The sequence below is a fragment of the Xyrauchen texanus genome, chromosome 46, assembly GCF_025860055.1.
Source record: "Xyrauchen texanus isolate HMW12.3.18 chromosome 46, RBS_HiC_50CHRs, whole genome shotgun sequence".
NCBI classification, from domain to species: domain Eukaryota; kingdom Metazoa; phylum Chordata; class Actinopteri; order Cypriniformes; family Catostomidae; genus Xyrauchen; species Xyrauchen texanus.
The window spans coordinates 21,826,058-21,853,951 of record NC_068321.1 but is presented as its reverse complement, the minus strand read 5'-3'; the positions used below and the strand labels follow the sequence as shown (position 1 = coordinate 21,853,951).

Genomic DNA, 27,894 nt, shown 5'->3' with positions numbered 1-27,894 from the left:
GGAGAGGCCTGAGTGCAAGATTCCCAAGAGTTGCAGAGGTGGCTGTGGCCTTCATCTACTTCCCAGTCAGCTCAGTTGATTGTGAGCGGAGCTTCAGCAAATACAAAACTCTTCTCACAGACAAGAGAGAGACACTCACTGAACTCAATACAAAGAGGCTGGCAATCATGTATTTCAATGGTGATGTTTCTGATAGGTGGGAAGCTTAAATGAAGAAAGTTAGCTCACAAGGATTAACTAGTCCTACAACTTTACTTTTGATCAAAAGTTTTTGTCTGTTACATGATGACAAAGTCAACTTTAATTGTATAACTCAGGGAGTACTTGCTGTATTTTGCCTTGTTTTTGATGCACTTTAATGTACTGTATGGAAAAGATGATTCTTTATGAAATACTTTATAATTCTGAAATTGAGAGGTCCTATTTTTTTACTTGAAAGAAAAAGCTAATGGAGCACTTTTATTTATAACCATTGGTTCATAACCATTAATATTTTGTTAGTACTTAGAGTGCAGTGTTATGTTGCATCATGCAGTAAAAGTACTGAGTAAATGTGATGTTTGTTACCTCAATAAATTTAAGGTCATTCCTGTTTTATTTGTGTACATCTTAATCATTAACATTAAAAGCACACTCTTTTTACGACTGAAATAACAGTAAAGGGTAAAAAAACTGAATTCGCAAAAATTTAAACGGAAAAAACGGAATTTTCAAAAATTAAAACGGAATTTGGGAAAAAATAAAACGGATTTTATAGGGCCCTGTTTGGGTGAAGTGTGAAACCAAGTGTGACAATACATTAATAATTTTGTTCTTATTGAATTATACTCTATTGGTATATGGTTCCTGTTGGAAGTTAGATTATTTTGAAACTGTTATTTAAAATATAAATTTCACACACGTGTCACACTTGTTATTTTTAACACACATCTATCAATCTATCCATTTCATAAAAATTGCTCTCAACTCTCCATTCATCTCAAAGCCTCTTGAGGCACTTCCTTCTCTGACCCTATTCCTATAGCATGCCATTCCTCATCCCTCTCTCTTTCTGTCTGTTCCCCTCTAATAATTCATTTTGTGATATTTTAACGGTGAGGGATTTCTGGTGTATTGCAGTAAGGAAGTTCTGCACCCACATGCGGCCATGGCGACAGCGCTCCAGATTAGCGTGCCACACCTCCTTACCCAGAGACCCGCATCTCACAGCTCTCAGCTCAAGTCACACTTTTTGAACAGAAAAAAAAAATCACATCAAATGGAGAGGAGGGAGAGAGGGAGATGAAGAAGCACCATATGGCATCAAAAATTCAACTCAGAACACAGGGATCCTTCAAGGACTGTCTGAGAGTCTGAAATGAATAATGAAAGTGTCTGGGTGTAAAAGTGTCCCGATTTTGATTGACAGGTCAGTGTCAGGCATAAATCAATGGAGATGCAAGGAGAGCTTGCTCATTATGCCACACTAATGAACACCAAGAACACAAAATGTTTCACGCACACACACATCACAGTCAACCACACTGCAAGCTTTTTAACAAGGTTGGATTGGAAAAGTTCCCAAACGGTTTAAATCAAACAACTACTGGTTCATCTGCCTCCTGTCACCCACACAAACACATGCGTTATATGATCTTTAAAATGGACAGTCTCAGACATGCTTGTGTCATTTTACAGCAGAATAGTCATTATAATATTTTTGCCTGACTTTTGACCACAAAATATTAAAAACGAATAAGCGAATATAGCTTCCACCAGCTTTTTATCTTCTCAGTAATAGATGTCTGAGATGTGTGTATAAGAACTGCTGATTTGTATTGGCTGAAATGCATGACTTAATTTGTTCAGCTCCATCAGTTCACATTAGAGGAAATTCATATATCAAAGAAAGAAAGAAATAAAGAAAGAAAGAAAGAAAAAGGAAGGAAAAAAGCTAAATTTTAGGAAAGAAAGAAGCTAAAAGATTAGGAAAGGAGGCAAAAAGTGAATGAAAGAAATAAAGGAAGGATGGAAGGAAGGAAGGAAAGAGAGGAAGGAAAAAATTAAAGAAAGAAAGCAAAAATTGAAGGAAGGAAAAAGAGACCAAAATGAGCAGAAAGGAAGGAGAGGGGAGCTATATTTTGGCAGATCTTTCCACTCTTGTCCTCCCACACGTGTGCTATTCACAGACTCTAAGCGAGCTTAGAGGGCATTGCACTCGCAGTGATTAATTCACATACAATAACGTTTCAGCAGTCAGATACATTCCTGTTTTCATCTCCTAGGTTAGCATTAAATGCCACAATAACAAAAGAGGGAACATCTGGCAAGAAAAACGAGACAATGCAGGTGTCAGAGAAAAGAATGCAGCATAAGATTAAATTAATTTCCCCAATCACAGCTGACACATTTCCATCTTAATGAATTGATCAGTGAAAGCAGCACGAGACGGCTTCTTGACAAGAACTTCTCCACATCAGACCTTGTGTTGTGTGTGGTCTGGTGTTTGCACAAATGTGTGTTTCTCCAAAGTAAAGCAGTGGAGCTTGACAGCAGGAAGGTGAATGATGTACTGGAACACCAATGCCAGTCTTTTTCACCATTAACTCCACATACACAGACATGCTGACACTCACTGGAAACACAAGACACATCATTGATAAAGCACTGATCCTACTCACCCTTCCCTGACAGATGAACCCATGTTTGTGAGCAATCCTCTCTGCCTCCTCAGCTCCCCCTTCAATGTGGACAGCCCATGTGTTGGTATAGATGCCTTGGCCTGAAGTTGAGCAGACCTCAGTGGTTTTGAAGACAAGGAATGCCCCCAGCAGCAGCAGCAGGTTCCAGAGGCCCTCCATGAACAGGAGTGCTTTGGCTCAAAGCCTTCTGGTCTTGTAGATTAAGTTTGGTTTTCTAATGCATCTGTGAGCTGCACTGTGAATTCAGCACTGTAATGACCTGGAGAAAATACGACAAAGTGTCAGCAAAGAAATACTGCCACACCAAGAGGCCCATCACATGCTATAAAGCTCAGCTTAGGTTAGCTAAATATAACAGTTCTGTCAGAGGGACCATAGCAAGTTATAAATTGTCATAAAGATGACTTGAATGTCATTGATAGTGTTACACCAGAGAAAACTGGGATACAAACAACACTTTGTAGGACAAGGTTGAGGCAGTGCAATTCACATCATGTACCTACTTGCTATTTGCTGGTATCTAGAGCACAAAAACAGGCATATAATCCATCTTGTGCTGATGATGATTTTCTAAAGGAACAGTTCACCCAGAAATGATAACTCTGTCCTTATCTACTCACCCTAATGTCATTTCAAACCCATTAGAGGTCTGCACAGGCATGAAGTTGAAGCTCCATACTGACCCGACTGGACCATTAGCGTCAAATATTTTGCCTAAACCGGAAATCGCTCACTTTCTTTTCTTCAAGCAAGTACATTTGTTGCAATAGGCCATATTTTATTTAAACATTGTAGGAAATATTTGTAACAGTATAGAACAGTATATCCAGTCTTAATAAGGCATGGTGGTCCCTCAGCACACCAGAACAAAAGGGGAAAATATTGGCTTAAAATCTATCAAGCACTGAAACAATGTACAAAATGCAGACAAAAGCAAAAACACGTTTGATGTGAACAGTTCCTAACTGGTCTCTTATGTGCGAAACAAGTTACGTTAAAATGTTGAAATAATATTTTACATTAAATGTACCCTCTATAATATATCATATCATATGTATGGGTAGCACTTTGCAATAAGGTTCTATTTGTTGCATTAGTAATCATGAACTAAAAATTAACAATATACCATATTTTTACAGCATTTATTATTCTTGCTTATTAGTTTCTAAACATACAATTGCTCATTGCTTGTTCAAGTTAGTTCATAATACATTAATTTATGTTACCTTATAAAATGTTTAATTATGATGATGCATTAGTATATATTTAAATTAACATTACCAAGATTAATAAGTACTGAAAAATATTATTCATTGTTAGTTTATGTTAATATTTATGTTAATTAATGTTAATGAATTCAACCTAATTGTAAAGTGTTACCAATATGTGTACTTCAGTTTGTTCACTAGACAGAAAATTAGGTTTGACATCATTGATGTCCATTACGGCTGTCTCAATTAACTAATAGTGACAAGTGTAAATTACAGAATTCCCATTAGGTATACTCCACACTCTCCGTAACAATTTTTTATTTTTTTGCAAAAATGTTACCTATAGGGAGGGGTGCAATAGCTTGTCACTGGGAAAGTACTCTCAAAGGTACACCCACTGTACCCATTACATGTCAGTCGGAATGTATTTGTACCTTATGTGACTTATCCGTCCCTAAAAGTTACATACAATATTAGGGTGCATAGGGTAATGTTAGTAGTAAGGTGTAGAGAAGGTACAGTGGGTGTTGTATCCCTAAAGTTTACATTTTAGCAGATTTTTTCTGACAGTGCAGTCATGTCAAAATGTTTCCATTTACAATATTTGTTATTATCACTGAGCATTGTAACCAATCACAGACCTGTCTGATGTGCACATGAATGCAATTGTGAATCACAGGGTGAATCACAAACCAAGTTGATCAATGATTTGATATGAGAATGACATAACAGCAGTATTTTCAGAACTATTCCTGTGAAGAGTACCGCACAGAAACATCTAAACTATACGAACATATTAGAGACAACAATCAGGGTTGGAGAAATACTAAATATGTTTTATATACTGTATGCTAGTGTTTTGACACTGTACGTACATTCGGATGATGACCCTGTGGCTCTTGACTATTGCATCCTCCATCCGAGAACCTCAACAACACAGAGAGAGGGAGTCCCATGTGAGTTGAGCAGCTCTTTAGAGACAGTTCAGTTCTTGCTGACTGTGTAAGTCAGCACAAAGCTTGGCTCAGGGCTCAGTGTATAACCTCAGACAGAACATGAACAACAAAGGCTGACATGCTTGTCAAATGCACTTTGCTGCTTTCAGAGACAGCAAGCATGCAAATCAACCTCAATGCATAGTATTTTCCGGCTGGGAAATTTGAAATTGAAGAATTTGGGCATGTAGCTCAGGCTCAAAGAATGGTTGTGCCAAACTGCATAATATCCTTTAAAATAACATTTTAAATGATAGAATGCCATTAGCAAACCTTAGTGTATGATCAGTATCAGAATCAGAATCAGCTTTATTGCCAAGTATGCTTACACATACAAGGAATTTGTCTAGGTGACAGGAGCTTCCAGTCAACAACAATAAAACCATACCAAAAAATAGCAGCAAGACATAGGTAATTAAAAACAAAAAAGAACACAAAATAAATAATTATACATATACGTACATACACTCACCTTCATACATACCCACATACACACACACAGTGCAAATCCAATACAATCTGTTATATAAAGAACAAATAACTGTATATTATGTACAGAGCAATGTAAGCAATGGCAGAAGTGGATATGTTGGATAATATAAATTAAAATTAAACTGTGTATTGCACATAATATTTGCTCAATGGGGCAATTTAATTGTTCATTAGATGGATGGCCTGAGGGAAAAAACTGTTCCTGTGTCTGACCGTTCTGGTGTTCAGAGCTCTGAAGCGCCGGCCAGAAGGCAACAGTTCAAAAAGGTAGTGGGCTGGGTGGTGTCCAGAGTGATTTTACCAGCCTTTTTCCTCACTCTGGAAGTGTATAGTTCTTGAAGGGGGGGCAGGGGGCAACCAATAATCCTCTCAGCAGACCGAACTGTCCTTTGTAGTCTTCTGATGTCTGATTTCGTAGCTGCACCAAACCAGACAGTTATAGGAGGATCTTTGTTGACATCTTTGTACGCATGCGCGAGTGGTTGTGTGGCAACAAAACAAACAGTATGGCGGGCTGTAAAGACGCGACGAGCACTTTCAAGAGAGTTAGCGGGCGAAATCCACAATATATAAGCACTTTAACATCTGAAGACCGGAGGAGGTTTGGAGAGAAGCTCAAAATTTGTATTGGTGACAAAATCGAAGTTATTCAAAGCCCATATGAGATCTGGGATGACAAAAAACGTTGGTCCGACTCGCCCGTGTCTTGGCCACCAATCTGCTGGGGAGACATTTATTCTTATTTAATAGAAACCCCTGGACCCTTCACTCATAAAAGATTAAAGGCTTTCAAAAGTCTGGAGGCCTATGATTATTTTGTTTCTCGAAAAGTTGGGCCGATCTTTTCTGCCAAACAGAAAGCAGTGATCGTGCTAAAAGCAGAGGTTAGACCTGGCCAAGCAGAGTCACAGCGTGATTCGCATCTCCCGTGGGTGATCGCCAAAGAGAACGGCGAAATAATCACTGCTCACTGCGACTGCAAAGCCAGGTAAGTCTTCATTGATCAGTGTTCTTATTTATTTATTTATTGAAAATGTAGTGACTGTTGTACCAATTCAATTGTGTCCAGTGTGAGACTTTCAATGGCGTCTGTACTACGGTGAAAAATTGTATATCACAGCTTACACATTTCTCCTTCTTTCAAATCCAGTCTTGGAGAAACATGCAGTCATGTAGCAGCTTTAATGTTTAAAGTAGAAGCGTCCAGGTTCAATCGCCTAATTGCATGCAACCATTTCTTTCGTTTTTCGCGATCCTTTTCGGAGGGAATTCGAAAAAACTTTTTATCAGGCCCCCAACGAGCCGTACAATCGACCACACAGCAAGAGTGAACCATCCTCTTCTCTAAATCCTCCTCCAAACGTGCAAAACAATCAAATTACAGGTATCTAGCAGTGTTTCCTGCCACACGATTCCCATGATGCAACGCGACAAACATAAACAATGACGTCACAAAAGATCCGCCTATTGAAGTGCAGAGGACAGACTCAATGACTGCTGAGTAGAACTGTTTCAGCAGCACTGGTGGCAGGTTGAACTTCCTCAGCTGGCGAAGGAAGTACAACCTCTGCTGGGCCTTTTTCACAGTGGAGTCGATGTGTATCTCCCACTTCAGGTCCTGTGAGATGGTAGTGCCCAGGAACCTGAATGACTCCACTGCTACCACAGTGCTGTTTAGAATGGTGAGGGGGACAATGTTGGGGTGTTCCTCCTAAAGTCCACAATCATCTCCACTGTTTTGAGCGTGTTCAGCTCCAGGTTGTAATGATTGCACCAGTGAGCCAGCCGTTCAACCTCCTCGCTATATGCAGACTCATCATCATCTCGGATGAGACCGATGACAGTGGTGTCGTCTGCAAACTTCAGGAGCCTGACAGAGGGGTCCTTGGTGGTGCAGTCATTGGTGTACAGGGAGAAGAGTAGTGGGGAGAGCACACATCCCTGGGGGGCACCAGTGCTGATGGTACAGGTGGTGGAAGTGAATTTTCCCTGCCTCACGAGCTGCTGCCTGTCCATCAGAAAGCTGGTAATCCACTGACAGGTAGAGGTGGGAACAGGGAGTTGGTTTAACTTAGTCTGGAGTATATCTGGTATGATTGTGTTGAAAGCCGAGCTGAAGTCCACAAAAAGGATCCTTACGTATGTCCCCGGTCTGTCCAGATGTTGCAGGATATGATGCAAACCCACAGACCTGTTTGCTCGATAAGCAAATTGAAGGGGGTCCAGAAAGGGTCCAGTGATGTTCTTCAGGTGGGCCAAAACCAGTCTCTCAAATGACTTCATGACCACAGATCATTAAGTCCTGTTATTTTAGGTTTCTTAGGGACGGGGATAATAACTGAGCGTTTGAAGCAGCATGGGACTTCACACTGCTCCAGTGATCTATTGAAGATCTGAGTGAAGATGGGGGCCAGTTGGTTAGCACAGGAACGAAGGCAAGCTGGTGAGATGCCATCTGGTCCTGGAGCCTTCCTTGACCTTTGCTTCGGAAAGACACGGCACACATCGTCCTCACAGATCTTGAGTGCAGGTAGTGAAGCAGGAGGGGGGAGGAGGGGGGTTGCAGGAGGTGTTAATGGTTGTGTGAAATGAAGGTCCGAGTGCATGTGGGGTGTGAAATCGGGCCTTGATGATGGCTACAATGCAGAGTTTATCATTTAAATCCAAGTGTCTAAGGAGAAGTTTTCTTGGGAGGATCTTGGTAAAAGGCTTGCTAAAGAAACAAACAAATCATTACGTCTAAAATCTGCATTACAAAGCTCATTAGGGCTGGCACAGTGCAGTGAGCTGGAGAGAATCATGTGTTTTAATGTTGAAACCTGAGAGAGTCACACCTCCGCAAGCACAGAATAAGAGCGTGAGAGTGAGAAAGATATAGAGACAAGGCAGAGAGAGATACCAACAAATTTCTCTCAAAAAAAAGAAACTGTTCACAACACTGTAACAGAAAAGTCAAGGCCTGTCCTTTCTAAATTTAAATCCATAAATCCAATGTTTAAATCAAATTAGGCTCATTTCACTTTGAGTCAATTAGAACCGTGTGGAGAAGAGGTCAGTGCTCTTTAAATATATTCAGCTCCTCTAGCACTATTCAGCATAAGCCATTTTCAGCATTGTCAAAAAACTTGCATTCAGGTTTAACGTCTCTCCTCGCATTCAATCTTCGCCTTTCTTGACTAGGGCTGGGCGATATAAAAAAAAAAAAGTCACTATATTTTATAAAAAAAAATATCACGATATCCAATTACATCGTCAACCCCCCTTCCGAGGGTCGGTAAATATTTTTGCTTTGTTGATTTTGCTTTAAAAAATAAATTCATTGAAACTCAAAAAACTTAAACAAAAAGGTATGCATAAATTAAAACTGCACTTTAAACAAAATGAAAAACAAAAGCAATTAAAATAATGAAGTGATCAAAAAATCTTATGTAACCACCTCCCCAAATCTACATCTACTACAACAACATGTGAAAAATTACTAATAGCCTACAAATTAAGAACTAATGACAACCATAAATGTAAAGACAATAATAATAATAATAATTTCTATTTTTATAAAACGGCTAAAACAGTTTGTTACCTTACTTAGTCTGTGCTTAAAAAAATAAAATGCCAGATTTCATATTGGGTGTAAGCCTAAAGATGCCAAATGTGTGTTCTTATCGAATTTGTCTTTGTATTGCGTTTCGTTTCGTTAATGCTGGTAATATACCTCAATTTTAGGTTCAACATGGTGTTGTTATATTTTATGATTTAATCACTTTCGTCTGTTTCTTCAATACAAAGAAAATATTAGTAAACCTGCAGTTGCGTCACAGTGCATGTTAAGCCCAAAATGCTGCATGGAAATATAGCGAACTAAAATTTAAGCACCTCCTGAAATGGTCTTAGGTCATTTTCAGCATTATCATAGATGATAGTGGTGGTGGCGTAGTGGACTAAAGCACATAACTGGTAATCAGAAGGTCGCTGGTTCAATCCCCACAGCCACCACCATTGTGTCCTTGAACAAGACACTTAATCCAGGTTGCTCCGGGGTTATTGTCCCTGTAATAAGTGCACTGTAAGTCGCTTTGGATAAAAGCGCCTGCCAAATGCATCCATCCATCCATCCATCCATCGTCAACCGCTTATCCTGTGTACAGGGTCGCGGGGGGCTGGAGCCTATCCCAGCTAACATTGGGCGAAAGGCGGGGGACACCCTGGACAGGTCGCCAGTCCATCGCAGGGCCACACATAGACAGACATACACTCACACTCACCTCCACATCCACTGCCAAATGCATAAAATGTAAAAAAAAAAAAAAATGACACTATTCTTGCATACAGTTTACAGACAACTGAAAAAGAGAAACATTTGTGATAACTCTTTATATGTGCGTGTTCCATGAGACACGCTAGTGTTGCACGACTGTGAAATAACAGCGAATCAGACATGAGCATTGACATCTTTTCTTTGTCTGTTCATAAAATATAATAAATAATGCTTCATCAAACGCGTGTCTTTGAGTTTAATGGCATTTCTTGTCATGTGTTACTCCGAGACGTCTCGTCCACCACTGTTGCTTGTAGATGAGCAAACTTACCCACACCTGAAATACCTTCGTTTAGGCGAGGGCGGGTTGCAGGTGCAAATTTCACACCCTATGCAACTGTTTAATATACTTGCTGAAATCCCAGATCCATGGTTTTGCCATTTCCCAATACTGGCGATCATCATCTGTCAATGAGTGTCGCAATTGGCATCAGGATATTAGAAAGACATCGTCAATATCCGATTACATCATCCAATCGCCCAGGCCCAGCCCTAGTATTGACTAGACTATTTTAATAATTCAGCCTCTTGTGAAAGATTTTTATAATAGGTAAATGTTGGAGGTAATGAACAGCTCACCTTAAGAGCACTACACTCGCAAGATTTGACAGAATGGCAAAAGCAGTTCTGACACACAAACAAAGCTTTGGCGGAGGTGGCTACTTTTTTTTCCCTCCTGTCTCTCTTCATTAATTTTGAAAAAGAGTTGGAACTCGTTTGGCTTTTATAAGGAGGAAAGTAGGCAGATTAACACTTTCTACAAGGCAGCAGATATCTTAACTGAACTTACAAGAAGCATGTGGAACCAGGCCAGAAGGGGTTCTGGTAATTGTGTTGCATTGAATGCCACAACATTGACGAGAAATAATCAAAATAATTGGTCAACAAACAGCCTTCCTAGAACTGAAAGTTAAATCACCATCAGAAAGCATTTCGAGTAAATTGCAAATGTCTGGCTTCAGGGTCAGGTCAGGAAGCCAAGCTGATACTCAAATTAAAAGAATATTTCAGGTTCAATACAAGTTATGCTCAATCGACAGAAATCTTGGCATAATGTTGATTACAACTAAAAATATTTCCTTAAATCGAGGTGACAGTGAGGCATTCATTCACTTCGACTGTCACTGTAACCAAATGTAATTATTTTAAAGGAGAGACGAGAATAAATTATGCCACAAATGCTATTGATTGAGCTTAACTTGTATTGAACCCGGAATATTCCTTTAATGTAAAGTCAGTTAAATGGAACTCAAAAAATGTTTTTTGGGAGAGGAATTAGAGGAGACCAGGCTATCAATCATCATCATTCTATGCTTGAAATTTGTTATTTTTCATATTTAATGACTCTGAGCACTCATTAAGGGCTGCATAAGAAATGAAAATTAAAGATTATCCGACTCTCCGAGAGCCTCATGAACCATTCCGGGTGATGCTGTGCTGGCTCAGAAGGCTACATTTTTTTATAGTGTGTTCTCTGGGGAAGAGAGAACAGTAATTACTATGCCTTAATAACTCCTCATCAAACAAAACTACAACTACTAAAGCTTTAATGACCCATGATGGCTCCATAAGGGCAGGAGTTGCATAGCTTAGTCACTCATTAGACAGGGACAGACAGCACAACCCACTTTGTCTCTCCCTCTTTTTTTCCCTCTCTCTCTCTCTCTCTCTCTCTCTCTCTCTCTCTCACTCACTCACTCACTCACTCACTCACTCGTCAGGATCAGAGATGACCAAACAGCCTTTTCTCAGTTAACTCTGGGCAAAATCTGGCACCAATATAAAATGTTTCAAAACACTTTTTAAAAACGACAATTCTCTCATCATTTACTCACCCTCATACTATCCCAGATGTGTATGACTTCCTTTCTTCTGCTGAACACAAACAAAGATTGTTAAAAGAATATCTGAGCTCTGTAGGTCCACACAATGGAAGTGAATGGTGACCAAAATTTTAAAGCTTCAAAAAGCACAAAGGCAGCAACAATGTCTTCTGAAGCGATCCAGTTGGTTTGGGGGGGGGTGAGAACGGACCCAAATGCAACTCCTTTTTCACAATAAATCTTGACATAAGCAGTCTTCTTGGCAATCATGAATTCAAGCTTGATTACACTAATGCCGAGTTCCCTCTCGAGAGGTCTCTCCTATTGCGTAAGTAGCTTACGCTATGGGAAAACTCCGTTTCTCGAGAAATATTGAAGTCTTTATGTAAGACGCATTGCAGCTGCACAGCAGACAGCAATGAGCGAGGCAGCTCGGTCATTGGCTGTGCTGCGGCAACTTGCTCGAACCAATGACGGGGCGACTCTGAACGCGCGACCAATGAGCGCGCTTCACGCCCGCGCGCTCAGAGCCCGCCAAGATTAGCGTGGCTAAGGCTATATATTAGGTGCCCTGTCATGAGAGTTCTTTAGATTTTTTCTCCTTCAGCAAAGACCTTCTCTTCGCTGGATCCTCTGGATTATTGGAGTCTTTTCGCCCGCCGTCAACAAGCCTACAGCAGGACTGCTACGAGGACATCGGCGCCTTCAGCCGCCTTCAAAGCCTTCTGCTACGCCATCCGGCGTGCATCACCTTATATCCTTTACTAAGCAATAACTTTTCAAGTGTTCGCCTCTGCGACGCTTTTTTGTCCTTAGTAAAGAGCAAATTCAAGGCGTTGTTTAAAATGCCTTCGACCTGCGCCTCGTGCAGAGGCCCTCTTCCTGACGGGGACCGTCACATTATCTGCGCTCGCTGCCTGGGACCTGACCACGCAGAAGCTGCTCTCACTCGAGGTGGATGCCCTGAATGTGACTCCCTGGGCCTCACCGAGCTGCACGCTCACTTTGCCGCCTTCGCCGCGAACGAGCCTGCTACCACCATGCTGCCATCCCCTCTGTTCGAGCCACGCAAGAAAAAGGCTTCACCACCACCCGAGGACTCCCTGCCGCCAGTTCTATTCACGCAGGCAGACCAGCACCCCTCCGGAGCGCTGGGTCTCGTCTCGTTCGGCGCGTCAGGGGATGACGGTGAAAAGGATGACAGCCTTTCCATTGACGATGCATCCGACGACTGGCCGGGCTCGGCCTTCGACCCCGCGCCGTCGACACTAGCGGACACGAGCAGGGGCACCAGCATGGACTCAGAAATCGTCCGCATACTGTCCAAAGCCGTGGAAGACCTCGGGCTCGACTGGTCTTCTCCGTAAGAACCCGCCCGCAGCCGGCTGGACGAGTGGTTCCTGCAAGAGCGCCGGCAGGCCCCTCGACAGAGACCCCCCTTTCTTCCCGAAGTTCACGACGAACTCACAAAGTCGTGGAAAGCCCCGCACTCTGCTCGCCTGAAGCCTTCTTTCTCTTCCTCGCTCTCCTCGGTGGACGACGCGAGAGAAAGAGGCTACGAGGAACCCGCCCCTCGAGGAGGCTATGGCCAACCATCTGTGCCCACCCTCCACCGCTGGATGGAAAGCCAAAGCTTCTCATCCCTCGAAGCCCTGCAGATCTACCTCAGCTCTCGCCGGTCGCGCATATGCCGCCGCCCGCTAAGCTGCGTCAGCGCTTCATTCCATGGCTGTTCTGCAGGTCTATCAGGCCAAACTTCTCCGCACCATGGACGAATCTGGACCTGAACCTGAGGCTTTCAAGGACCTGCGCAGCGCCACTGATGTAGCCCTGCGAGCCACAAAGGCCACCGCCCAATCCATCGGCCGGGCCATGGTTAACCTGACTGTCTTTGAGCTCCATCTGTGGCTGACGCTAACAGAAATGAAGGACGCGGATAAGGTGCCATTCCTCGATGCGCCTATCGCCCTAAGCGGCCTGTTCGGACCGTTCCCCAGTAAAAGCGGGAAATACTATAAAGGTAACGTGCGTGCCTGCTGTGATGCATGCACCCCTACACACAAACACTGTATGCATGCCCAAAAACCCCCCGCCGCGAGCGGGAGGCTTTATGAAATTGGCGCGCGTGCCTACTACGGTATATGCACCCCCACCCATAAGCGCTGCCCATACAGTTTCAAACAGTTCTCTGGCCCATGCCGCGAGCATCACAGATGCGGCGCGCGAGCCAAGAAACTCCCCGCTAAGAACGGGAAGCTTTATGAAAGTGGCGCGCGTGCCTATCATAATGTATGCACCCCCACCCGTAAACACTGTCTATACAGTTTCAAACATTTCTCCAGCTCATGCTGCGAGCATTACGGAGATAGCGTGCGTGCCTGTAATCTCACACGCACCCCTGCATTCAACAAAGCTGCTCAGCTCGCTCCCGCGCAGGGTCCATACGTCACTGCGACACGCCCCCAGCCAGCATTCAGCCCATATCTGTGCGAGCAAAAGCTGGGGAAAAAATCCCCGACATGCCGAAATGGGTTTTGAACATAATAAGACACGGTTACTCGCTTCAATTCGCTCGCAGACCACCCCGCTTTTCAGCGGTGGTCGAGACGAAAGTGAGGAAAGGTGTTTCACATGTTCTACGCACCGAGGTGCTCAAACTGATACAGAAGCGCTATAGAAACTGTTCCTCCCTCTATGAGCGAGGCAGGTTTTTACAGCCGCTACTTTCTCGTCCCAAAAAAGGAAGGTGGCCTCTGCCCCATCCTAGATCTCAGACATCTGAACAAAGCTTTAATGATTTGCTCGTTCAGAATGTTAACGACCAAACATATCCTCGCGCAAGTTTGCCCCGGGGATTGGTTTCTATCAGTGGATTTGAAAGACGCTTACTTTCACATTCCGATAGCGCCTCATCACCCGAGTCCTCGGGTGGTGGTGAAGCACACGGAGACTGGCCCGGCGTGACGTCACTGAAGTCCGTGCAAGCACTGAATAGTGCTAGTCTCAGTGCAGATGACGGCGCGCCTCTCATCAGAGCACGCGCTCGCTATTCGGCGCCTTGCAACATCATTTAGAGCGGGCACGCACGCCCCCGTCAAACGATTTCAAAGGATGCTCGGTCTCATGGCCTCGGCATCAGCTGTACTCCAGCTAGGATTGTTGCACATGCGTCCTCTCCAACGCTGGCTCAAGAGCCGTGTCCCCACTCACGCGTGGCGCTCGGGCCACTTTTTAATCAGAGCGAATCACGGCTGTATAAAAGCCCTGACGCCCTGGAAGGCCGTCGACTGGTATCAAACCGGCGTGAGTCTGGGCGTGAACACGCGGAGAAAAATGATCTCGACAGATGCCTCCAAAATAGGATGGGGGGCACTTTACGAGGGCAGGCCTGTCTCTGGTTTTTGGTCAAACCCGGAAAAGCGCCTACATATAAACTGTCTGGAAATGAAAGCGGTCGCCTTGGCTCTCAGAGCCCTGCTTCCGTACCTGAAAAACGAACACGTCCTGGTCCGAACGGACAACATGACAGTAGTGTCGTATATAAATCGCCAGGGTGGACTCAGGTCGAGCTCCCTGCACTCTATGGCCAGGGAGCTCATCTTATGGTCACAGCACAACCTGCGCTCGCTGAGAGCAGCGCATGTGCCAGGCATCCTGAACCAGGGAGCGGACATGCTGTCCAGAGACAAGGTTCTCCCAGGAGAATGGTCTCTCCACCCCCTGACGGTCCAGTGGTTATGGCAAACCTTGGGCGAAGCAGAGGTCGACCTCTTCGTCTCCAGGGAAAATGCGCACTGCCCTCTTTTCTTCTCAAAGAGCACGGACGCGCTCGCCCAAGTCTGGCCAAGCCGCCCCTTGTATGCTTTTCCCCCCGATCGCGATGCTACCTCAGGTCATCAGTCGGATCAGGGAGGTGAAATGTGCAGTGCTCCTGGTAGCCCCACTCTGGAAGAACCAGACTGATGCAGATGATGCAATCTGCCCCATGGCCGATTCCGTTGAGGCTGGACCTCCTCAGGCAGGCCAACGGGATGATTCTTCATCCCCACCCAATCTGTGGGCCCTTCATGCATGGCCCCTCAACGGGTTCCAGAGAACCTCCCCAGCGGAGTGTTGAGAATCATCACTGAGGCGCGAGCGCCCTCTACAAGGCGCTTATATGCCCAAAAGTGGAAAGTGTTCAGTGACTGGTGTGATACCAAGAGCTTGAACCCCAAATCGTGCGAGATACCAAGTGTACTCGCCTTTTTGCAAGAGCTGCTGGAGGCGGGCTGCACACCCTCCACGCTCAAAGTCTATGTGGCTACCATAGCGGCGTCACACAATCCTGATAAAGGACGCTCATTAGGGAAAAACGACCTAATCATTCGTTTCCTAAGAGGCGCTAGGAGGATGAACCCTCCTCGCCCCCCCTCGGTACCGATCTGGGACCTGGCCACGGTCCTGGACGCACTCAAGAGTGCACCGTTCGAACCTCTCCGAACCACGCACCTTAAACAGCTCTCGCTCAAAACTGCGCTCTTGCTGGCACTCGCCTCAGTCAAGAGAGTGGGCGACCTGCACGCGCTGTCATCAAGCGCTGCTTGCCTGGAATTTGGACCTAACGACTGCAGAGTTGTCCTTAGGCCAAAGCACGGGTATATTCCTAAAGTGCTCTCCACACCCTTCAGAGTACAGGTGATATCTCTGGCAGCGCTATCGTCTTCAGCAGACAAAAGCGACGCTAATTTACTCTGCCCGGTCAGGGCGCTCAGAGTATACTTGGAACGTTCTGCCCCGTTCAGACAGACGGAACAATTATTCGTATGCTTTGGCGGCCGCACTAAAGGTCTCGCAGTTTCAAAGCAAAGAATATCGCGCTGGATAGTAGATGCTATAGCGCTGGCTTATGAAGCCAAGGGCCTTCAATGCCCCTTAGGCGTCAGAGCTCACTCTACTAGGAGCATGGCCTGCTCGTGGGCGTGGTCGAGTGGGATACCCATTGAGGATATTTGTGCGGCGGCAGGCTGGGCCTCGCCTTCGACATTTATCAGGTTTTATAACCTACAGGTCCCCTCATTGCATTCCAACATTCTATCAGCCTGACTGTAGTATGGACTGGAGTACATATATGCTGAGCATTATCTCCTCCCTTATAAGGTCCGTCTCTGACTGACTTAGGGAGTTTTTATGCATATCAGTAAAAAGAAAAATCAGTACATAAGATATGTGCGTGTGTTTTTACAATGAGCGCCCCACCATGGGCCACCTTGGGGCAAAGGCTCTCTGTATTATCCCATTATATAGCTCGCCGTTGGCCGGCTCGTTGAATAATCACTTTGCTTTAAGGCTCAGGCATCTGCCTCTGGCTTTATAGAGCGAAGTCAGCACGCACAGCGTTTTGCATGGTGTTCCCATAGCGTAAGCTACTTACGCAATAGGAGAGACCTCTCGAGAGGGAACGACTCGGTTACTAACGTAACCTCGGTTCACTGAGAGGAGGGAACGAGTATTGCGTAAGCTGCCGTGCTTGTGCTTGGTCAGTTGCTTCAGTCGATTGAACCTAAAGAACTCTCATGACGGGGCGCCTAATATATAGCCTTAGCCACGCTAATCTTGGCGGGCTCTGAGCGCGCGGGCGTGAAGCGCGCTCATTGGTCACATGTTCAGAGTCGCCCCGTCATTGGTTCGAGCAAGTTGCCGCAGCACAGCCAATGACCGAGCTGCCTCGCTCATTGCTGTCTGCTGTGCAGCTGCAATGCGTTTTACATAAAGACTTCAATATTTCTCGAGAAACTGAGTTTTCCCATAGCGTAAGCTACTTACGCAATACTTGTTCCCTCCTCTCAGGGAACCGAGGTTACGTTAGTAACTGAGTCGTTTACACTACACGATTTTAAGCCCGATTTTTGCTCGCCGAAAGTTTTGTGGTGATCGCCGACAAAAGCACGACATCGTAGACAAATCAAAGCTTACTCCCATGAGCGACAATCACAATGTATGAATTATCAAAGACACGATCTGAGAGAATCGCCGATGCGTAGCCGATGTCAGCGAGACATTTAGAATGTTAAATATCTGGACCTGTCTGCGATTCCAAATCACACAATATGAAATACATTTTGACTGAATACAACAGCAGCGTTGACCTACAGCCAATGAGAGAGCAAGAAACGGGGCACGGGAAGTTTCAGTGTGAGTCCTGATGTACTGCAACAGGCTGCAGTATCAAGAAAGTCACATTGGACCGAAGCAATGGAGGAAAAATTAGTGCAACGTTGGTAGGAGCACCAGATTTGATGTTTCATCTTAACTGTACCACAACTGGGTGGAGAAAGAAAAGCGTTGGAGAGAAATGGCCAATTCTCTTGGACAGTCAGGTAAACATATTATTCAGTATGAGGTACTTTATCATATTGTAACCAATAATATATGATGCCTTTAGGCGATTAAAAACATACACATCATATTCTGAAATGCATAACATATGATCATGCATTTGTTTTCGTATCTTGTATCACTTCTAGCGTGTACTCTTGTGAAACGTAATTTGGAGTCCATGCAGGCTGTCGGGGATTCATCAATAGTAAAACGTCTTGTAATGTGTTCACCCATGTTACTGATTCCTCATGTCATTTGAAAACGCTACGACTTATATGACAAGACAGACAGTTGTGTAATATGAATAGTACCACGATCCAACATCTTTGAAAGTCATGTAGTGTTTAGGAGGCATTATTGGCACTTGTCACATGCGAAGAGCACTAGGAAGTGTAATTGAGTTTCATGATCATGTCTACAGACTGAAATTTGAAGATTATAGTAAAAGAGTTATATTTTGGTCTGTTCTCACACAAAATCATTTGAATCACTTCAGAAGACATGGATTAATCAACTGGAGTTTTATGGATTACTTTTATGCTGACTTTCTGTGCTTTCTGGAGCTTCACATTTTTGCTCACCATTCACTTGCATTGTGTGGACCAACAGAGCTGAGATATTCTTCTAAAAATCCTCATTTGAGTTCTGCAGAAGAAAGTCATACACATCTGTGCTGGTATGAGGGTGAGTAAAGGATGAGATAATTTTTTGTGTGAACTATTCCTATATTAGGATAGTTACAATAAAAAAAAAAATTTTAAAAAAAGGAGTGAAAGAAAAACAGAACCAACATTAGTCAAGCTGAAATAATAAAAGTAATTATATTTGTATCATCTGAGAGTATTCCCAGCACTATGGTAGATCAAATTCTCTTAGGTGGACATATTTGGTATTGGGGATCCTCAGATAGTCATACATTAGGTGCTACACGAGACAAAGCAAGGGGATCAAACCAGTCTCAGTATTGATCTAAGCGCAACACCATTTGGCTAGAAAAATAAGCTCCGTGGTCAAGGCTGCGACTTCATTTATTTAACAGAACACATTCAATCTTTCATTAGGGATCTCGCGTGTACAGTAAACTGGTCACAAAACAATAACAGTAATTCAGTCTCACTGCAAACACAAGCAATCTCTAACACAATCAAAAGTGTTATGCAATAATACTTTGGAATGTTTAGTCAGTTTAAAATATTAAAAATACTCACATTCTCTCATGTTCTGACATAAATCAACGTCTTTGTAGTACTGTATGTGTAGTATACGTCAATGTAGTAATACACCACCTTTAATTTCTCAAGACCAATTAAACATAACCGGTGTTAATGTTTAAACTAAATGATCAGCATGCTTTAAAACCAAACGAACAAATACATACATCAAATACAATAAGAAAAAATTCGCAAAGAAAAATAAAATATAATAATAAAAAATATATATAATATAATACTTAGTGCAAATTAAATGGAATTGCTGTCAGAAGTTCCTAAAATGTCAATGCCACAGAACTCGTGACTACAAATGTTCCAACCTTTTATTTTACCTCCGTTTTTGCTTTCTTATTACACTCTGGAACGACAAACCCACAAACTCCGAGAGATTATGACATTTACCTCAGACATGAGACCGTTGACCCCTCCTCGAGTAACGGCAGCACAAAACGAGCTGTCATTGCGCTTGACACAGCCTCAGATTCCGGTAAAATTCCCGTTTACATTTCAGATGTCAGCTCCGGTTTGAACTACACTCTCGTTAGAAAAGTACAGTACAGATAGTCTTCAGAAACCGTTAACGAAGAATTCGCGTCGCACGACTCACTCACTCAGCATCACCGCGCCAAGCGCGCGCAGATCGATAAAACTTCCAACGACGCGCGTCTTCATGTGGTCCTTTAATGATCTATTATTTTCTCTGTAAGACAGCAGGATATACTAAACATATAACGGTTTGTAAATAAAATAAGCTATAAAACTGCCACCTGTGGTGTAAGGTATCACCGGTAGCGTTTTCTTTATTGTTCAATAGAATTAACGGGCTCCGCACTACATCCGTGCACAAATCCGTAGTATTTACAAGTTGCCTACAATTCCCAGGAAATACGTCATGGTATCAGCCTGTTTGGGTGTTGTGATTCGCTGGCTCCATCTGCAGGATTCACAAACACACAGTTTCCATTTTGCCATAATCCCACATTTCCTGACCTCTTTCAATGTTTAATAGGATACAAAATGACCTGGTCAACCCACATAGAGCATAAACGAAAATTGCAGGTGTGGAGTGTTCTTTGGTGTTGAAATACAGATGCAGTTGTAGGCTATGTACATTGCAAACAGCAAATTACTTATTCTACTTCAAAGGTCTGGTAAGCAGCATGCAATTCCTTTACGACTCAGTACACTTGACATTGCGTCACTAAGCTGATGCATATGGAGAGTGCCCAGGGGCCCGTGCACACTTGAGGCCCAAGCGAGGGGAAGATTTATTTATTTTTTTTAATTTTTTTTTTTCATTTCCGAAAACGGAGCGTATATTTGCACTACGTGCCGGCCCGGTGCCTGTCTTTTTAGCAAAAAGACGCTCGACACAAAATAACTACTGTAGCGTAAGGCGTGAGGTGCATGATGGTAGCTTTTGACGCGTTCGGCCAGAGTTCGAATCCGCCTTTTGCCGAACTCGCTCTTCTCCCTTTTCCCAACACATGCAGGTACTTACTGCTGGTGGTGACACGTACGCGTGCATTTGAGCAACACTGGCAACAGAACTAGCACTAGTGTAATTGCTAAATAAGTTAATTGCCATTATGCAACGTTTTAGAAAAGTATGAATTAGCAGAATATCCAGTGTTATGAAAACAGTAGGTCAACATAACTACAATGCATTCTTTAATTCCCTGTCTTATTCTGCCCTCTGGCATATCGAAATTAATACAAACCTTAACATAAAGAGACGGACAGTGTTATTAACAGACAGTAAAAATCATACTAATAATACTATGTAAAAAAAATCTGATGAGCCCAGAATATAAACTCAACGTGTTTAATTACACGTTATAAGCATTGCCGAATACACTCAAATGAGATCGACTCAGAAAAGACGTCAATAAATGCACGCGTCACCTGCTACATCCTCTTTGTTGCATGCGCAAATTATGATCACTAATACAAAATACAACATTTTATTCACAAAAATGTCTCTATTTGTAGAAATTGCTGCACATTCGTGCACTGTCACTGATGGCCATTGAATCTCAGCTGGTCATGGACTTGGATTTTGATGACATTGTAACTGAGTTTGCTAACAGGAAAGCCAGGAAGAAGTCTTTTTAAGGGCAGCCGGAGAGAGGAGAGGAGGAGAGACAGACAGACAGACAAAAAAGTGAGGAGAGGAGGAGAAAGACAGACAGACAGACAAAAAAGTGAGGAGAGGAGGAGAAAGAAAGACAGACAGACAGACAGACAGACCCTGAGGAGAGGAGGAGAAAGACAGACAGACAGACAGACAGACCCTGAGGAGAGGAGGAGAGGATGAGACAGACAGCCCTTGAGGAGAGGAGGAGAAAGACAGACAGACAGCTCCTGAGGAGAGGAGGAGAGCATGAGACAGACAGACAGACCCTGAGGAGAGGAGGAGAGGATGAGACAGACAGCCCCTGAGGAGAGGAGGAGAGGATGAGACAGACAGCCCCTGAGGAGAGGAGGAGAAAGACAGACCCTGAGACTGAGGAGAGGAGGAGAAAGACAGACAGATAGACAGACAGATAGACAGACAGCCCCTGAGGAGAGGAGGAGAGCATGAGACAGACAGACAGACCCTGAGGAGAGGAGGAGGTATTGTGTGTGTGTGTGTGTGTGTGTGTGTGTGTGTGTGTGTGAGAGAGAGAGAGAGAGAGAACAACTTACATGAAATATAGAATTATCAAAAAAAACAAAAACAAGCTGCTTTATTTTACATTTGATTTACATTTAAATTTAGGGCATTTGGCAGATGCTTTTATCCAAAGCGACTTACATGTAGTACATTTGTCAATAGTTGGACAGGTCATACACCAGCAATTGTAATTTGTATTGTAAGCAACCAATATTATACCATAATACTTACAGCATCTTGTAATGTGTCTACTACCATTTCACTATCATTCAATCATCAAACAAAGTGCCATTAGGGGCCATGAATAATAAAGTGCTAAATACATAAGTGCAGAAATTTTTTAGTATAAAGAAGAGAGAGTATAAAGAAGAGTAAAAAAGTTGAGTTAAGATGACCTATACTGTTTGCATCCTTTTCATCACAGGAAGAGGAGAGGGGGAGAGAGACAAAGAGCGGCAGCCCCTGTAGAGCCGAGGAGTAGAGGACAGGAGAGGAAGAGAGAGACAGACAGGAAAGCTACATTAATGGGTGTGTGTACGTGTTTGTGTGTTAATTATGGAAGAATTTGATTCATATAACTGGATTGGTAAAGGTGAGGCACTATGTGCTTGCATATGCCAGCTAGTTGCTCGCTATAGGTGTTACCAGCAAATAGTATCCAAAAATTCAAAAGCTTGATTGTGTGGGTGGGGTGGGGTGGGGGGCCCTACAAGACATTGTGCCCAGGGGCCTCTGAATTCTTAATCTGGGCCTGGCCGTCAGATCGGCATGAGAGCTGCATTCACTGTCTGGGCCACACCCACGCAGACACAGCTCTCATAGAGACAGAATGCCTTCTCTGTGAGGGCTTCGCTCATGAATCGCCCTCATTCTGAGGGACGGTTCAGCCTCATGTGCCCTCCCACCCACCTCTTCTGTGATACCCGAGGGATCACACGAGGAGGCACGGCGGGGTCGTGTGGTTGAGCAGGATGAATTTGAGGGGGACCTCATGCTTGCCCCGCAAGCCCTCAATCTCCATATACTGCGTCTATGCTGTATAGAAGCGTGTCGCCTCGTCACATTCAGCTGTTCTAATGCTGGGGATGATGATGCTATGTCTCTCGCTGCATCTGGCGAGTGGTCAGTGAATGACGCTGCCACCTCGTCCCTCAGCGAGGGTGGGGAGCATGCACGCACCACTGAAAAGGAGATGCCTGAAACCTCGCCTTGATTAATGGTTCAAGCAACCGCATTCTGCAGATCTGCCCCGCTCTTCCCGGAAGTTCATAAAGAACTGATAAAATCCTGGTGCGCGTCACGACTCAGCAACACCCACAAACTTCGAGACATTTTATGCCAAAACGGAGTAGTACATCATCACAACCAGCTCTCTCCCACTCTGTCTCAGGCCAGCACCCAGCTAAAAGCCCAACACCAGCTGCTTCAGCACAAGCCCAGTGCCAACAGGAAAAGAGTCGCAGGGTGCGAATTGCCCAGTAGGTATTGAAGTACTATCAACTAGAGGTGGGGCCTCTTCATGGGCATGGACGAACAGTGTGTCCTTACATATGTTTTGCAGCAGGATGGTCTTCTCAAAACACATTCGCAAGGTTTTACAACCTAGATATAACATCTCTCTCATAACAAGTTGTGGAGGTGTGGTTGTGGTTGAGCGTTCTTCTGGGGTGAGAGGAAGCAGTAAGGGTTTCATCTGAGATTAATTGCTGGTAATTGTTGTTTCTATGTTCGCAGTGAGAGACAGGGGATATAAAAGGTGCCTAGTCCATAGAGTGAGAGAGAAACTGACGCTGCAAAGCTGTGTGTGCACGCATGTGACTGGGAGACACCTGAATCCATTTTGTGTGTTGGCCATTGCCGTATTTGATGTGCCTTTGAAGCTTCAATGTTACGCCTTATGCAAACGTGTTTACGTTTATGAGAATAAAGAGTGAAATACCGGAGTTGGAATCGCCGTCTCCCGCTTCCTCATTCATTGAACCTTGTTATACAAGTCCTCTCTCTCTAGAGCGCTGGCTATTTTATTGACCAAATATATACTTACTCCCCTCTTTCAAGTACAGGCTCCCTGTTACTTTACACAACCGCCTGCATTTGGAGCATTGTGTTCCCAAAGTTACAGGCACTTCATTATAAATAAACTTCCTTTCCAACTGGGTTCATGAAGTGGTTAATCCATACTATATGACCATAGTTCATATATATATACTCTGAGTGTTCCCCTCCTGGCTGACCATGAGGTTCATTCACTTGCGGCATACTCATGTCGATCACCGTCCCGCGGGGCTGCAGCATCATGTTTCCTCTCTGGAAGGTTATGTCATGTAGTGTGGCTGGATGGGACTCTGTTCCCTATATGCCTCAACTTAGTGATGCAATGTCAAGTGTACTGAGTCGTAAGGGAACATCTCAGTTACATACATACGAGCGGAACGAGACATTGCGTAAGTTGGCTGCACTAAAAGACTCAGAATTCTTTGAGGTGCGAGCAATGCGTTCTTTGTCCCTCAGTCAATTCTGAAGAATGGTGTTTGCGCGCCCGCTTTTATAGCGGACAGCGTCATGCCTAAAAGGGTGTGGCTCAAACACTGTAGTCAATATTAGAATTGGCATTATTCATCATGTCCCTCCTTTTCTTTAAAAAAGCTAAAATCTGGGTTGCAGTGAGGCACTTACAATGGAAGTGAAGGGGGCCAATCCATTAACATTAAAATACTCACTATTTCAAAAGTGTAGCCACAAGACATAAACAAAATGTGTGTTAACATGATTTAAGTGTAACAAAATCACTTACTAAGCTTTTCTGTATAAAGTTATATCCAATTTTACAACTTTGTTGCCATGACAATGTAATGTCAACAAACCCTAAAAGGACTGAAGAAATTACAATTTAAACAATTTTACAGCTAAAATAACAAATTATTTTTAACAGAAGAATTAATTGCATTGTTTTTATAAAATAATAAGCTTCACAGTTCTGCCTTTAAATCCTCCAAAGTTTGGCCCCATTCACTTCCATTGTAAGTGCCTTAGTGTAACCTCGATCTTTGCTTTTTTTATTTTTAAAGAAAAGGAGGGACGAGTCAAAATATTTTTTGTGATAATCAACATTATTCCACAAATTCTGTTGATTGAGCTTAACTTGTATTGAACCCAGAATATTCCTTTAAAACTTAATAAATCTAGTTTAAACAATGTGTTTTTCAGTTCACTTTTATAATTCTCATTAATAGATACAGCAAGTTGAGTCAACTTACTGCATGATATTTCAATAACTATAGATAAGCTGAATCAATTTTCAAACTTAATGTCTGCCAAAATTAAAAAAGTCAGTGCAACAACATGACTTTAAAAAGTCAAATTTAGTCAACAAATCATGTTTTTAAAGTGAATGCCCAGTTAAACAAACTGTATTTTCAGTGAGGTTTTGCCACTGTTGGAACACATCTAACCTTTTCTGGAAGTAGGTTCCTACTGCGGATGCCATTGTTTTGAGTGAACCCTTGTTTTTTTCTTACTGACTTAACCCTAATGATCTGAGAAGTCTATTATGTTTATATTAAACAAGCATATCTGCAATGTATTTAGGTTCTAGCACATTTAATGATTTATAAACTAAAGTACTTTAAAAATCAATTTTAAATGTGACTGGAAGCCAGTGTAAAGACCTGAGGACTGGAGAAATATGCTCAGATTTTGGTTCGGGTCCAACTTTTCCACGAAATTCCAGCAGAATTTATGCTTTTTTTTAATTTATTATTTTATAAATGTATATTTGAAGTAAAAAAAAAAAGAATACTCTCTAATATTCCTCGCTGGATTTTTTTGGTCTTTAGACCCCTGGAGTCAAGGTATCCCTTATGAACAACAACCATAGTTTTGCTTTGTAGACATATGTAAAATTAGACTAATATTTTTGTCAACAGTTTTATTTTGAAAATAGTAGCATAAAGGTATAGCAGTGCTAAATCTTGAATGAAGACAGAATTTCCTTCAGTGATTCCTCTTTACTAACTCCTGCTCAGCTCATATAGGGTTCATTTTTGCAGCTATTTCAGAGGTGCCTTTCTGACCAAATGCTTAACTGTGAATGCGTTATTACAACACTCTCACACTCTTATATTTTATTTAGAATAAGAGGGAAGAGAAAGTTAGACATTTGACAGACTACAAGAATACAAACTGTTTTGCAGTGGCAGTGTGATTAGAGTATTCAAAAAACTGTTTAGATAAAAACATACACATTGACAAAAAATATATATATATTTATTTTTGTTTAGCCTGTGTCTGGATGGATGGATTAAAACTGACTTATAGTACAGTTATTACAGGGACAATAAACCTGCACCTATCTCAAGGGCAAAATGGTGATGGTTTGTGATTGTGTCTAAAAGGTGCACTCAGTAATGTTTTCGTTTGTGACATCTTATACTTACTATGACACATACTGACTTGGATACATCCATCCATCCATCCATCTTCTATAGCAACTTGTCCTATGTAGGGTCACAGGTATGGACTGGAGCCCAGGTGCGGACTGGCCATTGGGGAAACCGGGACTTTTCCCGGTGGGTCGGCTGCGAAATGGGGCCTCGTGGGCCGTCACGTTATGCAGAATGCACCATAAAAAACGTCCAGTTTCTATGTAAAATCCAGGGCCAAATTTTCTTCCCAGTCCGCCCATGCTGGAGCCTATCCCAGCTGTCTCAGGCCGAAGGCAGGGAAACACCCCAGACAGGTGGCCAGTCCATTACAGTGCAACACACACAGATAAACACAATCACACTCTCACCTACAGGCAAAGCCGTAGCAAGGTAATCTGGGCCCCATGACTGTATATTGCTCTGGGCCCCTTTCCTATCAAAAAAATACAGTTTAGAATTTGTTGTGGGCCCTTCAGTACGTTTGGGCCCCTAGAATCATTACCACCTTTCACTTCACTTGCTATGGCCCTGCCTACTGGCAATTTAGATTTTCCAATTCACTTGGCCTGCATGTTTTTGGACTGTGGTGGATTTGCATTAAACATAATGCAAAATCAATAGTTTTAAGTTTCAGATGTCTCTGTAGAAATGTACTATTCAAAATCAGCCTTGACTAATTTAATCCTTGAGTGAAAGTGTCAAATTACAAGGCAGTTATTGAGATTAAGCAAGTAGTATTTGGCTGGTCATGTGATTCTAACACATGACCACCCATGAGGGGACCATCTTCATGTAAAATAAAAAAGCTAGTAAAACTTTTTTAGTGCAGAAGAAATTACTGCTTGGACCTTTATGGGAACAAACCAGCAAATTTCTGGTTACAAAGCACCTTTTTTTTTTCACTAGGCAACAACACCACCATTTCCTCAAAAGTATCTTTATAACATTCATTGAAAAATAAAATAAATGCTAAGAAAAGTGACATCAAGAACATGTCAAGGTTACATATTATTTTCATGGCAATTAAGAACACTAAGAACAGTTAAAATAATAATAATAAAAAACTGTATTACTGTAGTTGGACTAAAATGACAATTTCCATTGTGAAAAATAGGAATTTTAATAAAATGTGGAAATCAAATGGGAATATATAATGGTTCATTACAGTACTGAGAACTAAGGAGGGGGTGTTCTTAAATGTCATAAAATTAATGTCATAATGCAAAATAATCTTAATGGTCCTAAAAATAAGCTTCATTTTCTTGCATGCAAAATTTAGTTATTATATCCTTTTTCCTTTCCTTTCATTTTGGGATGAAATGTGTTAGTGAGATTCACCCCAAAGATCTAGCATAATTTGTGTCCAGATGACACTTGACATCATATTTTGTTATCTAATACAATTACATTCATAATTTTTTTTTATTTAAATGTTGCTTAAGTGTCGGAAATATTTGTGGTGCCACTGGATATTAAAATACTTTAAACAGAAACTCAATCCAATTGCAATAAAACAGGAGCCAGACAAAATTTATGAAGAAAGAAATTCCAATAAAATATGCATGTAATACCTCAAATTATCCACTAGATGGCGTGCCCATGCAACAATTGAACTGCTCCTTTGAGGCGCTCTCTCGTCTCTCCTGCTCATCCTCAAGTGAATGTTGCTCTTTCTGCGCGTGCGCAGCGCCGTTCTTTGTTGTACCGGTCCAAATTTATCCCGGAA

General features: G+C 42.8%; 1 protein-coding gene across 2 annotated transcripts in view; it reads right to left on the bottom strand.

Moving 5' to 3' along the window:
• Positions 1–27,843, bottom strand: part of LOC127638592 (furin-like) — a 125,649-nt gene extending 97,806 nt beyond the window's left edge. The window contains exons 1-2 of one of the 2 annotated variants that reach the window (XM_052120172.1): positions 27,740–27,843; positions 2,661–2,940 (exon numbers count right to left, since the gene is read on the bottom strand). In XM_052120172.1, the coding sequence (XP_051976132.1) occupies positions 2,661–2,840 (180 nt within the window). In that variant the 5' untranslated portion in view covers positions 2,841–2,940; positions 27,740–27,843. Of the gene's footprint in view, positions 1–2,660; positions 2,941–19,490; positions 19,935–27,739 lie in introns of those variants that run through there. The other variant, XM_052120171.1, reaches the window with a different exon arrangement.
• Positions 27,844–27,894: the final 51 nt, after the last annotated feature.